The 12,500-nt window shown below is 40.5% G+C and overlaps 2 protein-coding genes across 2 annotated transcripts in view; both read right to left on the bottom strand.

Moving 5' to 3' along the window:
* LOC135097146 (bestrophin-2-like) overlaps positions 1-12,500 on the bottom strand; it is a 120,859-nt gene that overhangs the window by 2,253 nt on the left and 106,106 nt on the right. Inside the window, exons 7-15 of the mRNA XM_063998919.1 lie at positions 6,690-6,807; positions 5,473-5,642; positions 4,996-5,132; positions 2,530-2,699; positions 2,185-2,321; positions 1,885-1,992; positions 1,408-1,547; positions 600-772; positions 83-245 (exon numbers count right to left, since the gene is read on the bottom strand). The gene's annotated coding sequence lies outside the window, so the exon portion shown is untranslated. The remainder of the gene's footprint in view (positions 1-82; positions 246-599; positions 773-1,407; positions 1,548-1,884; positions 1,993-2,184; positions 2,322-2,529; positions 2,700-4,995; positions 5,133-5,472; positions 5,643-6,689; positions 6,808-12,500) is intronic.
* On the bottom strand, positions 1,409-6,813 carry LOC135097166 (putative nuclease HARBI1). The gene is made up of 8 exons (XM_063998932.1): positions 6,690-6,813; positions 6,321-6,360; positions 5,473-5,642; positions 5,072-5,132; positions 2,530-2,699; positions 2,261-2,321; positions 1,885-1,992; positions 1,409-1,547 (listed from the first exon to the last, which is right to left on the bottom strand). The coding sequence occupies exons 1-8, from the start codon at positions 6,811-6,813 to the stop codon at positions 1,409-1,411; spliced, it is 873 nt and encodes a 290-aa protein (XP_063855002.1).

Below are 12,500 nucleotides of genomic sequence, written 5' to 3'. Positions count from 1 at the left end.
AGACATGACTAGGTTGACTGCTAATTAAAAGAAAAATTTGTCAATAAAAACATCACTCAAAGAATACCAGCTTATTCTCTACCTGCAGTAATGACAGCTTTTTTTTTTTTTTTTCTCCAGAAGTGTCAGGGCCTCTAGGACCACAGCCTTCCACCAGCAGTAGTGTTGGAGCCATCCAACCCTCTTCTGCTGGTGTCGCTGGGTCCACAGGGGCCTCTGGATTTGACAATGCTGTATCATCTGCACTGGATGAGAAGATCTTTGTTCAAATTATGCTCATTATAGATGACTACATGCAATGGTGAATAACATGTTAACATGTATTCAGTTGTGTCCTCCAGTACAATGAACACTGATTATACAACTCCTGCCACTAAGTCTGTTGTTCTTGCTACTCTGACCTAATTGTTTATTTTATTTTTTTATTATATTTATTTATTTATTTTTTGAGGAATACATCTCTGAGGCATATAAAGTGTTGATTCCATAAGTGCATCACACCACCAGCCTGGGTACAGTATAGCAGAAAGGTCCAAGGAGCAAATGAGGTAAAAGGACACAGCAAGATAGCATGACATGTAACTTGAAATACCACTTACTTTGTAACTTGAGGTGTAGTCATGTTTGCTTCTAAACTGTATTTCAGATGGCCACTCTGACTTGGAAGTTCTCTCTCAAGCACAGGAAACCCAACAGCAGATTAGTCTGAGTATGGACGAGCTGGTGATGGTGCAGCTGGCTGTACAAAACATGTCCCAGGCACTTTGATAATCTGTTGAAGTGCAGAGGAACATTGTGCATTCATTGCAGCAGCTGGTAACACTTACTGAGCACTTCATTAATGCCAACACCACCCACCAATAATTTATAGCATTTTAATGTTTACCTTTCATAAGTTTACCTTTATTAAGTTATTAAGTTATAAGACTAAGTTATCAAATTAAGTTATAATAAGTTATATTTCTTTTCTGTAGAATTAAGTTGTAGCAATTCTATCATTAACCTCGAGCAGCATGTTAATGTTAGTGCAATATAATACCAAACTTCACTGTGATACCTACAATGCTTCTGTGTTACTTAAAGTACAAAAGTAAGATTAGTGTTTTGTGGTGACCTGCTGGTAGATATTTCTGTAAATAAGTTTATTTACTTTTTTTTTTTTTTCAGGATGTGAACTATACTCATATGTTATATTTTTCTTTTTCTTGCAAAGACTTTGGTAATTGGTAATTTTATTTTATTTTTAAATAAATCTACAGCACTTTTTTAATCTATTTGTGTTATTCCTACCTAATACTAGCAAGCCACTTAAGTATTTGATGAATTTAAATGGTGCACAGATCTCTTTCATTTAGTATGCAGTGATACATGGAAAACCATTAATTCACTCATTACATGATTACTGACCTCACTTCCTTACTGCATTGCTGGAAGAAGTTTTGTATGATTTCTTGCCACACAATTCTGCCTGGAGCACACTGATCCCTCTACAGCACAGCAGGGTTGGTATCAGCATGGGGCACTGCTTCATCCTCAAGAGGTGGTAGCTGTAAGCAGACTTTTGTGAGGGTCTGAGAGGTCTAGGGACTGGAACCTAACTGTTCCAATTGTTTAAAGTTTATATTGTATGAGAGGAATAGTCATGCAGTTTGACATTTAGCATTTTGATGATCTAAAACTAGCCCAAACCATAATGACTTTCAAGACATCTTTGTAGGGGAAAAAAAAAAAAAATCATTTTCATTAAATGATGGTACACTTCTGACAAATATTATTACCCTAACAACAAGTGTAAGAACATTCACGACTGTACTCGGTTAAATCTAATGTCCATGATACAGATATATCCTGTCAACTACCAGAAAAATAGTGACAAGTACATACGTCATCAGGAACTTGATGCAGCAGTTGTGTAGGAGCAGGCAAGCATTAATTATTTTGACACACTTGATGGGTCTGTACTGCAAGCCACCTCCACAAGAGTGCAGGCACCTGTGAAAAGTGAGATTTCATACTACAAGAGGATTCATTACTTATAAAGGAGTATATCAAGTGTTCATTTATAACTAATGTCAAGGCTTATCACACTATGTTTTCTTATGCAATACCAGTAACCATGTGCAGTCACATGAAAATCAATAAATACATGGTTGGGTAAACATGTGATGCAATAATGCTATATACCTGGCAATCTGGAGCAGTAGCTGAGGATCACTCCACTTGCATCACAAACAAGTTGGATGTTCAGAGGGAGTGATACCTTTTCCAGTTAAAGTAGAGGGCCTCATCCACACTTTGGCCCTTCATGGCAATGTGGCTGCCTGTGCACACAAAAGAAACTATTACATGATGATCATGTTACACAGCAGCTATATATATATATATATATATATATATATATATATATATATATATATATATATATATATATATATATATATATATATATATATATATATATATATATATATATATATATATATATATACCATCCCTGCATTGGATATGCATACAGTATACATAAATTACCATCAATGGTCCCAATAACCCTTAGGAAATTTTTAATCCTGAAGAACTGGTGTGCAGTTCTCCTTTGATCAAGGTGTGTCGGAGGCATCTTGATTTCCTGTACCGACTTATCACTCAACACGGTGCACACACACACTTGAAGACCCTGCTGACACTTGCTTGCATAGGTCCTGAAAGCAGATTATAAGCCATTAGTTTTCATTTTGTTTATTTATTTATCTTAAATAAGATACATGTTTCTGCTGTAAGAGAGAGAGAGAGAGAGAGAGAGAGAGAGAGAGAGAGAGAGAGAGAGAGAGAGAGAGAGAGAGAGAGAGAGAGAGAGAGAGAGAGAGAGAGAGAGGAGAGAGAGAGAGAGAGAGAGAGAGAGAGAGAGAGAGAAAAACAGCAGCAGAAATGTAATGTGATCCTTGTACATGTAATGCAGTGTTGTTTCCATGTAAACATATACAAGGATCACGTTATGGGGACATAAACCATTACGTGATAAATAAGTGGGAAAGTAGTAGTAGTAGTAGTAGTAGTAGTAGGACAAGGAAAAGTAGGATGACGACGACAACGACGATGATGGCCACGACGATAAGGAGGAGAAAAGGCAGAATGATGATAATAATAATGATGATAATGATAATAATGATGGTAGTAAGAAGAAGAAGAAGAAGAAGAAGAAGAAGAAGAAGAAGAAGAAGAAGAAGAAGAAGAAGAAGAAGAAGAGAAGAAAAAAAAAAAAAAAAAAAAAGAGAGAAAGAAAGATCCGGAGGAACAGAAGGAAAAAGAAGAAAAGGAGAAGCGTAAGATACGACTTCCGCCAAACGCCAAACACGAGGACTAAGGTTCAAGACAACAGTGAGGTGCACAAGACGCAAACTGAGACACATGTAGTGAAGGTGACAGGACTGATAGAGAGGATGGCTGGGGCACACAGAGAGGATAACAGAAGACAGAACACCTGGAAGACTTATGTTTGGAGAAGTGGCAGGAGGAAGATGGAGAGGCAGGCCAAGAGCTGCATGGGAGGGTCAGTGGAGCAAGCAGCTGGAGGGAACACTTGCACACAACTGAACCTTCGGGCCGCACCCTATACAAACAACTTTCTTCACCTTGAAGATGATTATTGTTGTTGTTGTTGTTGTTGTTGTTGTTGTAATATCCCTACAAGTTTATCAGCCTCCTGTACCTTCAAATTGTTGTTGAACATTTTAACTGATGGTCCCACATACAGCTAGGCCCTAACACTGTATACTAACAAATTTAGACCTCACACACCAACCTCAGAATTTCTTCATAATTACGCAGAATTATCATTTCTTACACGTGTCCACTTAACTTACAACATCTTGTGATAGGATTATTATTATTATTTTTTTTATGACTCACATAACAATCTGGGAACATGGCTTTTACGGTTTCACTTTGTCACAAAGCGTACACAGGGATGTTTCTTCCGCTATCGCACCATTCTCCTCTCTCTCTCTCTCTCTCTATATATATATGGTTGAAGGCTAGTTCACCAGGATGGTCAGTGAAGGGAGAGGAAAGCCAAAGCTGGTGGTGAACATTGAAGTCTCCAAGAATGGAGATCTCTGCAAAAGGGAAGAGGGTCAGAATGTGCTCCACTTTGGAAGTTAAGTAGTCAAAGAATTTCTTATAGTCAGAGGAGTTAGGTGAGAGATATACAGCACAGATAAATTTAGTTTGAGAGTGACTCTGTATTCGTAGCCAAATGGTGGAAAACTCGGAAGATTCAAGAGCGTGGGCACAAAAGCATGTTAAGGCATTGCACACATAAAGGCAACATCCAGCTTTGGATCGAAAATGAGGATAGAGAAAGTAGGAGGGAACAGAAAAGGGGCTACTGTCAGTTGTCTCAGACACCTGAGTTTCAGGGAGGAAAAGAAGAGGTTTAGAAGAGGAGAGGTGGTGTTCTACAGATTGAAAATTAGATCTTAGACTGCGAATGTTGCAGAAGTTAATGAAGAGAACATTGAGGGGGGTGTCAAGACACTTAATTAAGGTCGTCGACAGAAAGGCAGTCCAACCTGGGCACATTTATGGTCCCCTCCCCAGATGGGGACGTGGAGGCTGGTGTAGGAGTCACCATGATGATTTTGAAATTTTTGAGTGAAAGGTGTGTGTGTTTTTAGGTGCTTGTAGTTTTGTGTGGAGGAAGAGAGTTGTCTTCAGAGGGCAGGCTGTGACTGCCCCCTTGTGTTGTGAGACACAAAGGGAAACGTTCAGTGAGGTCACAGCTGGATTTAATGATAAGTTCACAGCACACCCTGAACAGTGCTTTAGACCTCACTGGGAGTAAATATCGTTTCGGCAGGTGTCTACTGCCTCCTTCTATAACTAATGTCAAGGTTTGTCACACTGTTTTCTTATGTAATACCAGTAACCAATTGCAGTCACATGAAAATCAATAAAATATATGGTTGGGTAAACATGTGATGCAATAATACTATATACCTGGGAATCTGAAGCAGTAGCTGAGGATCACTCCATTCGCATCACAAACAAGTTGGATGTTCAGAGGGAGTGATACCTTTTCCAGTTAAAGTAGAGGGCCTCGTCCACTCTTCGGGCCTTGATGGCAATGTGGGTGCCTGTGCACACAAAAGAAAGTATTAGATGATCATGTTACACAGTAGCTACATATATCTATCATTAATATATATATATATATATATATATATATATATATATATATATATATATATATATATATATATATATATATATATATATATATATATATATATATATATATATATAGCATCCCTACACTGGATATGCACACAGTATACATAAGATATGAAAACTTTTTAATGCTTAACAAGAACTTGAGGCTGTGAGATACCTTTCACTCAAAGTAAACACCGATGAAGTGATAGACTATAACAATAGCACTAAATTTAAAACAAAATACATTATTATTAATCTTACCATCAATGGCCCCAATAACCCTTAAGAAATTTTTAATCCTGAAGAACTGGTGTGCAGTTCTCCTTTGATCAAGGTGTGTCGGAGGCATCTTGATTTCCTGCACCGACTTATCACTCAACACGGTGCACACACACACTTGAAGACCCTGCTGACACTTGCTTGCATAGGTCCTGAAAGCAGATTATAAGCCATTAGTTTTCATTTTGTTTATTTATTTATTTTGAATAAGATACATCCTTCTGCTGTAAGAAAAAAAAAAAAAAAAAACCAGCAGCAGAAATGCAATGTGATCCTTGTAGATGTAATGCAGCGTTGTTTCCATGAGTGCAGCCGTATCCATGCACACATTACATCTGCTGTCAAATTTTTTTGCCAGCAGTCTAGTAAATTAAGTTATCCTCAAGACAGTGTTAGAAACATGTCAGAAATAAACCTACAAGTCTAGAAATATTTGTACACATGAATAATAATGTGGTGTGTGAGGAAGGGGCAGCCCTGGGGGTACTTGACGGCAGGTTTGGTAAGGTTAGCATCATCCCTCATCCCTCCTTATCAATTATGCACTCACATATTTTGACACTATTAACTAATCTTGGCATGTTCCTAACACTGGATTACAACTTTATAAACTGTGGCATGCAGCAGGTTGACTTTTATGCCTTTTATCCTTGAAAGTCAGCCACACTTAAGTATTATTCACCACACTGAACATCAGTTTATTCACCTACAAAAGTTATTTATAGGATATTGTGCAATTTGTTTCAACAAAAAGTAGTGGTAATTGTTTGGAGTCCTCTCTTGTCCTTATTACACGTCTATCCTCTTCCATTCTTTCACATATACAGTACCTCTTGATAAACCTGAAACATATAATTATGTACCCCCATCCTTCAGGGGTGTTTCACAGGTTATGCTAACTTATATTAGTGTCCTTAAGGGTGGGTCTAGCCCCAGTGGTTATGTTAGATTAGGTAATGTTTCTTATAAAAGTGTACGGTGACTAACCTAATCTCTGGGGGCCTTCGCCCATCCCTTGGACTCCCCGAAGGGCAGGGGCACTTCTTCCTCGCCTTAAAGTTACGTTTTATGTGTATCTAAAGGTATATGCGAAGAATGTAAGATAATAGACCAGTAATAAGGTCAGGGAAAGGGCTCCCTGATAATTTCCACAACAGCCAGCCCCTGTACTTAAGCATGCAACACCAGTATCATCTTACCTGCAGTGTCTCCAATGACGTTTTGGAAGGGCCCACTGGCAAACAGTCTCTGGGCCAGCAAAACCTGGGTGTGAGTTGGTAATGCCTGGCTATGCCTTGTCCTTCTCTCCAGCTGAGGCTGCATCTCCTCAAACAAGAGGATTAGTAGGTCAGCCGAGGGAAGCGATATTTGGTCATGAGCTCATTATCACTCAATGCCAAGGGGTCAAGGCGATCCTGAAACCGCCTTTCTTGCCTCAAGGAACGAACGTGGTAGTATGTTAAGAAAATATCCAATATATGCACAAGAAACGACGAAAACAATACGTAATCACAGTACACACTTGTTAGTGGGCGGGGGAATGGGGAGTGCGCACGTGTGGGACAAATCAGCCTCTTCATTTGTTTTCAGTGTTCCATGCAAGATTTCACTTTATGCATCACAAAACCATGCTTCCTTGCTGGTAAAGCTTGTAAACAATTTAAAAAAAAGGTTATTTTGTGCACATAAATATTTATATAAGAGTTTTCAGGCGAGGTGGAGTTAACCTACATCACCTCAGGAGGTTGTGTAACTTACCACCCGTGCTACTATGGCAACACCAACCTCTTATGCGTTCGTGGATACCATTTGGCGGTCCGAGGTTGATAATGGGCGCTGATCGCAGTTTGTTAAAAGTAGCAACCGTTTCGTGGATCTGGCCCCTGGATGCTTAAGAGAGAGAGAGAGAGAGAGAGAGAGAGAGAGAGAGAGAGAGGGAGAAGGTGATGGGGAGAGTAAGAGGGGAAGGTGAGAATGTCAGTCAGGTGATGTTTAGGTAAATGGAAGGTGAGAGGGAAAGATTACGGTGTTTGTGAAAAGAAAGATAAGAAAAAGTGAGAGAGAGAGAGAGAGAGAGAGAGAGAGAGAGAGAGAGAGAGAGAGAGAGAGAGAGAGAGAGAGAGAGATGACAGGTTATGTCAAGGAAATATGGAAGAGAAATGACGAAGAGTGAAGGAAATTTGAGCGACACACAGCAAATGTACGAGGGAAAATATAAAAGAAGAAAGGAGGAAGAGAAAAAGATGAAGAACTATAAAAAAAAAAACAGACGAGAAATAAGTGAGAAAGGAAAGAAGTGAGGGAAAGATGTAATATTAAGGCGAACACACACACACACACACACACACACACACACACACACACACCAGACAAACCAACAAGAATTGAATGAACCGTCACCATCACCATCATCATCATCAGCACATTATCACAGCACAGCCATCACAGTCGCATCACCTTCAAATCACCACCTCCCTCTTTCTCCTCCTCCCTTTCCCTCCCCTCTGCTCTCCCCACCTTCAATTTTCGAGAGAGAGAGAGAGAGAGAGAGAGAGAGAGAGAGAGAGAGAGAGAGAGAGAGAGAGAGAGATCGTATCAGCATGTTTCCCCCAACCCCCCGACAAAATTACCCAGGTGAAGAAAAAATGGGAAACAAAACAAGGGTCAGCTGGAGGAAAAGGGAGGGAAAAGGGAGGGAGGGAAGAAGGGAGTAGGAATGGTGAAAGAGGGAGGGGATGAGAGGAAAGGGTTCACATTAGTTTGCTACTGTCATGGTGAAGGTCTCTCTCTCTCTCTCTCTCTCTCTCTCTAATAGGCCCCGTCTGACACCACAGACAGTGAAGGTGTTGTGAGGCAGGTCAAGCTTCTCAGGGCTCTTAGTTTTATTTCAAATCAGTAAAATAAATTAAAGTTATCAAGATTTTTAAAAAGTGTTATATTATCATTACGAGTCAAAGCGTTAGCAGATAAAATTGATCAGTTCTCTCTTTTTCCTCTATGTGCTTGTAAACACTCAACTCAGTAAAATTGGTTACGCTACTGAAATTAAATGTTATATTGCCATTAGGAGTCAAAGGGTTAAGAGACAAAATAAATTTTTTTTTCCTCTCTCTCTCTCTCTCTCTCTCTCTCTCTCTCTCTCTCTCTCTCTCTCTCTCTCTCTCTCTCTCTCTCTCTCTCTCTCTCTCTCTCTCTCTCTCTCTCTCTCTCTCTCTCTCTCTCTCTCTCTCTCTCTCTCTCTCTCTCTCTCTCTCTCTCTCTCTCTCTCTCTCTCTCTCTCTCTCTCTCTCTCTCTCTCTCTCTCTCTCTCTCTCTCTCTCTCTCTCTCTCTCTCTCTCTCTCTCTCTCTCTCTCTCTCTCTCTCTCTCTCTCTCTCTCTCTCTCTCTCTCTCTCTCTCTCTCTCTCTCTCTCTCTCTCTCTCTCTCTCTCTCTCCTTGCAAACTTAATGGACTGTCATAGTGTCATTAGCACTCAAAGGATTAACAGGTAAAATAAATAAATTCTATCTCTTTTCTTCTCTCTCTATCAACCCAAACATTTTCTTTTCTGCAATAGTAGCCAGAATTACCAAAGAATACCCATACCAATAAAATATATAAACTTTGTAATGAATTAACCTTTCCCCTTGAGTAATTACAAACGTGACAAAAGCCAAGCACACACCAAACAACACAAGATAAAGAGTTGTGATTGGTCTTCCCTCTGAGTGTTACCACCTCCAGGCAAGACGAGACCAGACCCAGGCCCCCAGGAAGCAACACAAGGCAGGCTATACACACCACTGAATCACGCAGCTACGGACGTACTGCACCAGCCAATCAGCGCTCACTTTACAAACACTCCTTGCATCGTATCCTCCCTCCTCCATTTCTAATTCGACTCTTTACTTTCCTCCATTCCTCTAACCTGTTTCCTCCCTCTCTCTCCCTCCCTTCAGCCTTCTGTTTCCTTTCTTTCCCTATCCATGTCCTCTTTTTTTTTCTCTCTCTCTTCCTTCTTCCTAACTTTTCCTCCTCTTTCCAGTTTCCTTTCCCCTCCATCTTTCCCTCTCTTCTTTCCTCTCTTTTCTCCTCACCTACCTCTCCTCTGAATACACGAAAGAAGTGAGAATGAAAAGAGAAGAAAAGAGAAGAGAGGAAGGGGAGAGAAGTATTGGACTAGTAGTAGTAGTAGTAGTAGTAGTAGTAGTAGTAGGAGGAGGAGGAGGAGGAGGAGGAGGAAATGAAGGAAAGAGGGAAGGAAAGAGAGCAGAGAGGGAGAAAAGGGAGAAAAATGAAAGAAGGAGGAGGAGGAGGAGGAGGAGGAGGAGGAGGAAGTAGGAAAAGGAAGGTGGAGGAAAAGGAAAACAGAGAGAGAAGAGAAGAAGAAAGAAATACGTAGGAGAGAGAGAGAGAAGTGTAGAACAGAGATGGGAGGAGGAGGAAGAGGAGAAACAGGAGAAGGAGGAGGAGGATGGGGGAACAGGTCGCCTTGCTTCACTTACCTGCTTAACTAATGAGATGCAAATTTGCGAGCAGTGATAACTAAGGTTGACACAGGAGACAAAACCCTTCCACTCCTGCAACAATTAGGCCTCCTCTCCCTAACACTCGGAGAGCCTACTGCAATTCCGCTGGAGAAGGAGAGGTTGGCTGAATCTCTCTCACTTTCAATCTTCTTCTCTCCCCCTCCCCCCTCTCTCTCTCTCTCTCTCTCTCTCTCTCTCTCTCTCTCTCTCTCTCTATCTATCTATCTATTTATTTATGTTTATATATTCACTTATTTATTTCTATTTCCATCTCCTATAAGGTACAGTGGCGGACAGAACTCTCATTTTTATTACATTTCTCGTGTTCCCTCAAGCTTACGTCCACGAATTCTCAGACACTTTGTTTTCTCATCAGGATTATTTACAAAAGCTGCAGAAATCAATCTTGACAGTGTTTTCTTTCATTCTCATCTTAACCTTCCCTTACTTTTACCACTACTAATACTATTTCTGCAAACACCAGTACTCCCATTATTACTATTAGCATGTACTGTTACTACTACTACTACTACTACTACTACTACTACTACTACTACTACTACTACTACTACTACTACTACTACACTTTTCTAGAGCAACCAAAGAGATACAGGGGATGAGGGTTATTCCTTACAAAAAGACAGAAGCTTTTAGATTTACATTTTTTACAGCGACATAGGTTAAGAAGGGATCTGATGAAAGTCTAAGTTTTACAGGGGGTACAATAAGGGTGACGTAGCCAAAATTCTCAGGATCAGTAATGAGGATAGAACAAGAAATAACGGGTTCAGTCTTGAAAAGGTTAGATTAAAAAAAGAGATAGGATTGAATTGGTTCTCACAGAGTGGTAGATGAATGGTATAGACGCAGTAATTAGCTTGTTAGTGCTGAGTCATTAGGAAACTTAAAAAAATTAAGACAAATTTATGGATGGGGATGATGGGTGGAAACAGGTTGGCACGTTTGACACAGGGAGTGCCACGTGTAGGCCTGATGGCTTCCTGCTGCTTCCATTATTTTGTGTTCTTAAGAGATCAGTAGTTGTGTTCTTTACGGTGTTTTCATATTGCCAGTTTAGAATTCTTGACTACAATCATGACTATGACTACAATCATGAAAACAGTCTCTAAAACCACAAATTATCCCCGCCACAGCCTGCTACACGTGAGGGACACAACGAGGAAATGTTTACGAGTACGAGTCAAAGTCTTTCCGCCTCGAGCACCTGTCTTGCCTGGTGGTGGTGGTGGTGGTGGTGGTGGTGGTACCTGGTGAGTTATGGACACGCTGCCTAGTCTGTATTCAAGGCTCCGTGTGGCTCTTTAAATGTAACTTCCTGTGATTACATGTCATTAATTCCTTATTTTTCAGATCAGTGGAGCGATAGCATCTAATTAATATTGCTGACCATCATTACTCACGCTGTTTTGTATGCGAGTCAGATGTTAACGCGTAATACTGTGACTATATGTAATTATTAACTTTCTGATCATTCGCTGCACAAAGTTTTCTACTTTCTCTCACCGCCATTTTGTCCATCCCCCCTCCGAATGTAAGAGTCAACCAACATTCTCAGTCCTTCATGAACTTATACCGGTGAACTCTGGAACTCCCTGCCTGCTTCTGTATTTTCCCTTGCCTGTGACTTGAACTCTTCCAGGGAGATTTCAAAATACTTCTCTTAATTTTGGATAATCCGTTTTTTGCTCTACTTTTTGTGGACCTGTGCCTTCATTGACATTTTTTTTCCTTCCCCATTTTATTGTTCTTGTTACTGCGATTACTAAAAAAAAAAATTCCAATATTTAAAATCAGCAGCGTTAGCATTGGCAGTCTACTACAGAATCTTCCTTAGTTTTCATTCTTTACCACAGAATACCCGTGACTCCGTTTTCTATGCAGGACCTACGTGGTTTTGTCTATCACCCGTTTTCTCTCAGTACACAGGTGAAGGGAGAGGTGGGCGGGGAGATGTCTTGTCCTGTTCTATCCTGTTTTCCAACACGTAGTTTATTAATGGAGATAGGTACAGATCATAGAATGCACTTGCAATAAACTAATATGAAAATAATCTCTCTCTCTCTCTCTCTCTCTCTCTCTCTCTCTCTCTCTCTCTCTCTCTCTCTCTCTCTCTCTCTCTCTCTCTCTCTCTCTGAAGCCTTTATCCTCTGAGTACCAGCGCAGGCAGTGAGAGTACAGAGCAAAGTGATGGGCAGAGGAAGAGTGGAAGCAGAGAGGGAGAGTGAGAGGGAACAGGAAAGATAAGAAGCGAGGAATGGATGGAGATTGGCGGTGGTGGTGATGGTGGTGGTGGTGGTGGTGGTGGTAGTGGTTGTGGTGGCGGTGGTGGTGGTGGTGGAGATATTGATTGAAAGAAAACGATGCAAATGAACGCCAAATAACACCTGAGAGAGAGAGAGAGAGAGAGAGAGAGAGAGAGAGAGAGAGATTCAGATGAGGCCTTTCCTGATTGACTTAAAAAGATTCTCTCACCTTTGTATG

This window comes from Scylla paramamosain, unplaced genomic scaffold (assembly GCF_035594125.1).
Source record: "Scylla paramamosain isolate STU-SP2022 unplaced genomic scaffold, ASM3559412v1 Contig13, whole genome shotgun sequence".
Taxonomy (NCBI): domain Eukaryota; kingdom Metazoa; phylum Arthropoda; class Malacostraca; order Decapoda; family Portunidae; genus Scylla; species Scylla paramamosain.
Note: the sequence above shows the minus strand (reverse complement) of the source record. Positions and strands in the feature narration are given on the sequence as shown.

Coding starts and splice junctions, on each gene's coding strand:
- LOC135097166 (XM_063998932.1), bottom strand. CDS start 6,813: ATGCAGCCTCAGCTGGAGAGAAGGACAAGGCATAGCCAGGCATTACCA. Junction 6,361..6,689: donor CGTCATTGGAGACACTGCAG/GTAAGATGATAC, acceptor ACACCCCTGAAG/GATGGGGGTACATAATTATA. Junction 2,700..5,071: donor CTCTACTTTAACTGGAAAAG/GTATCACTCCCT, acceptor ATCTGCTTTCAG/GACCTATGCAAGCAAGTGTC.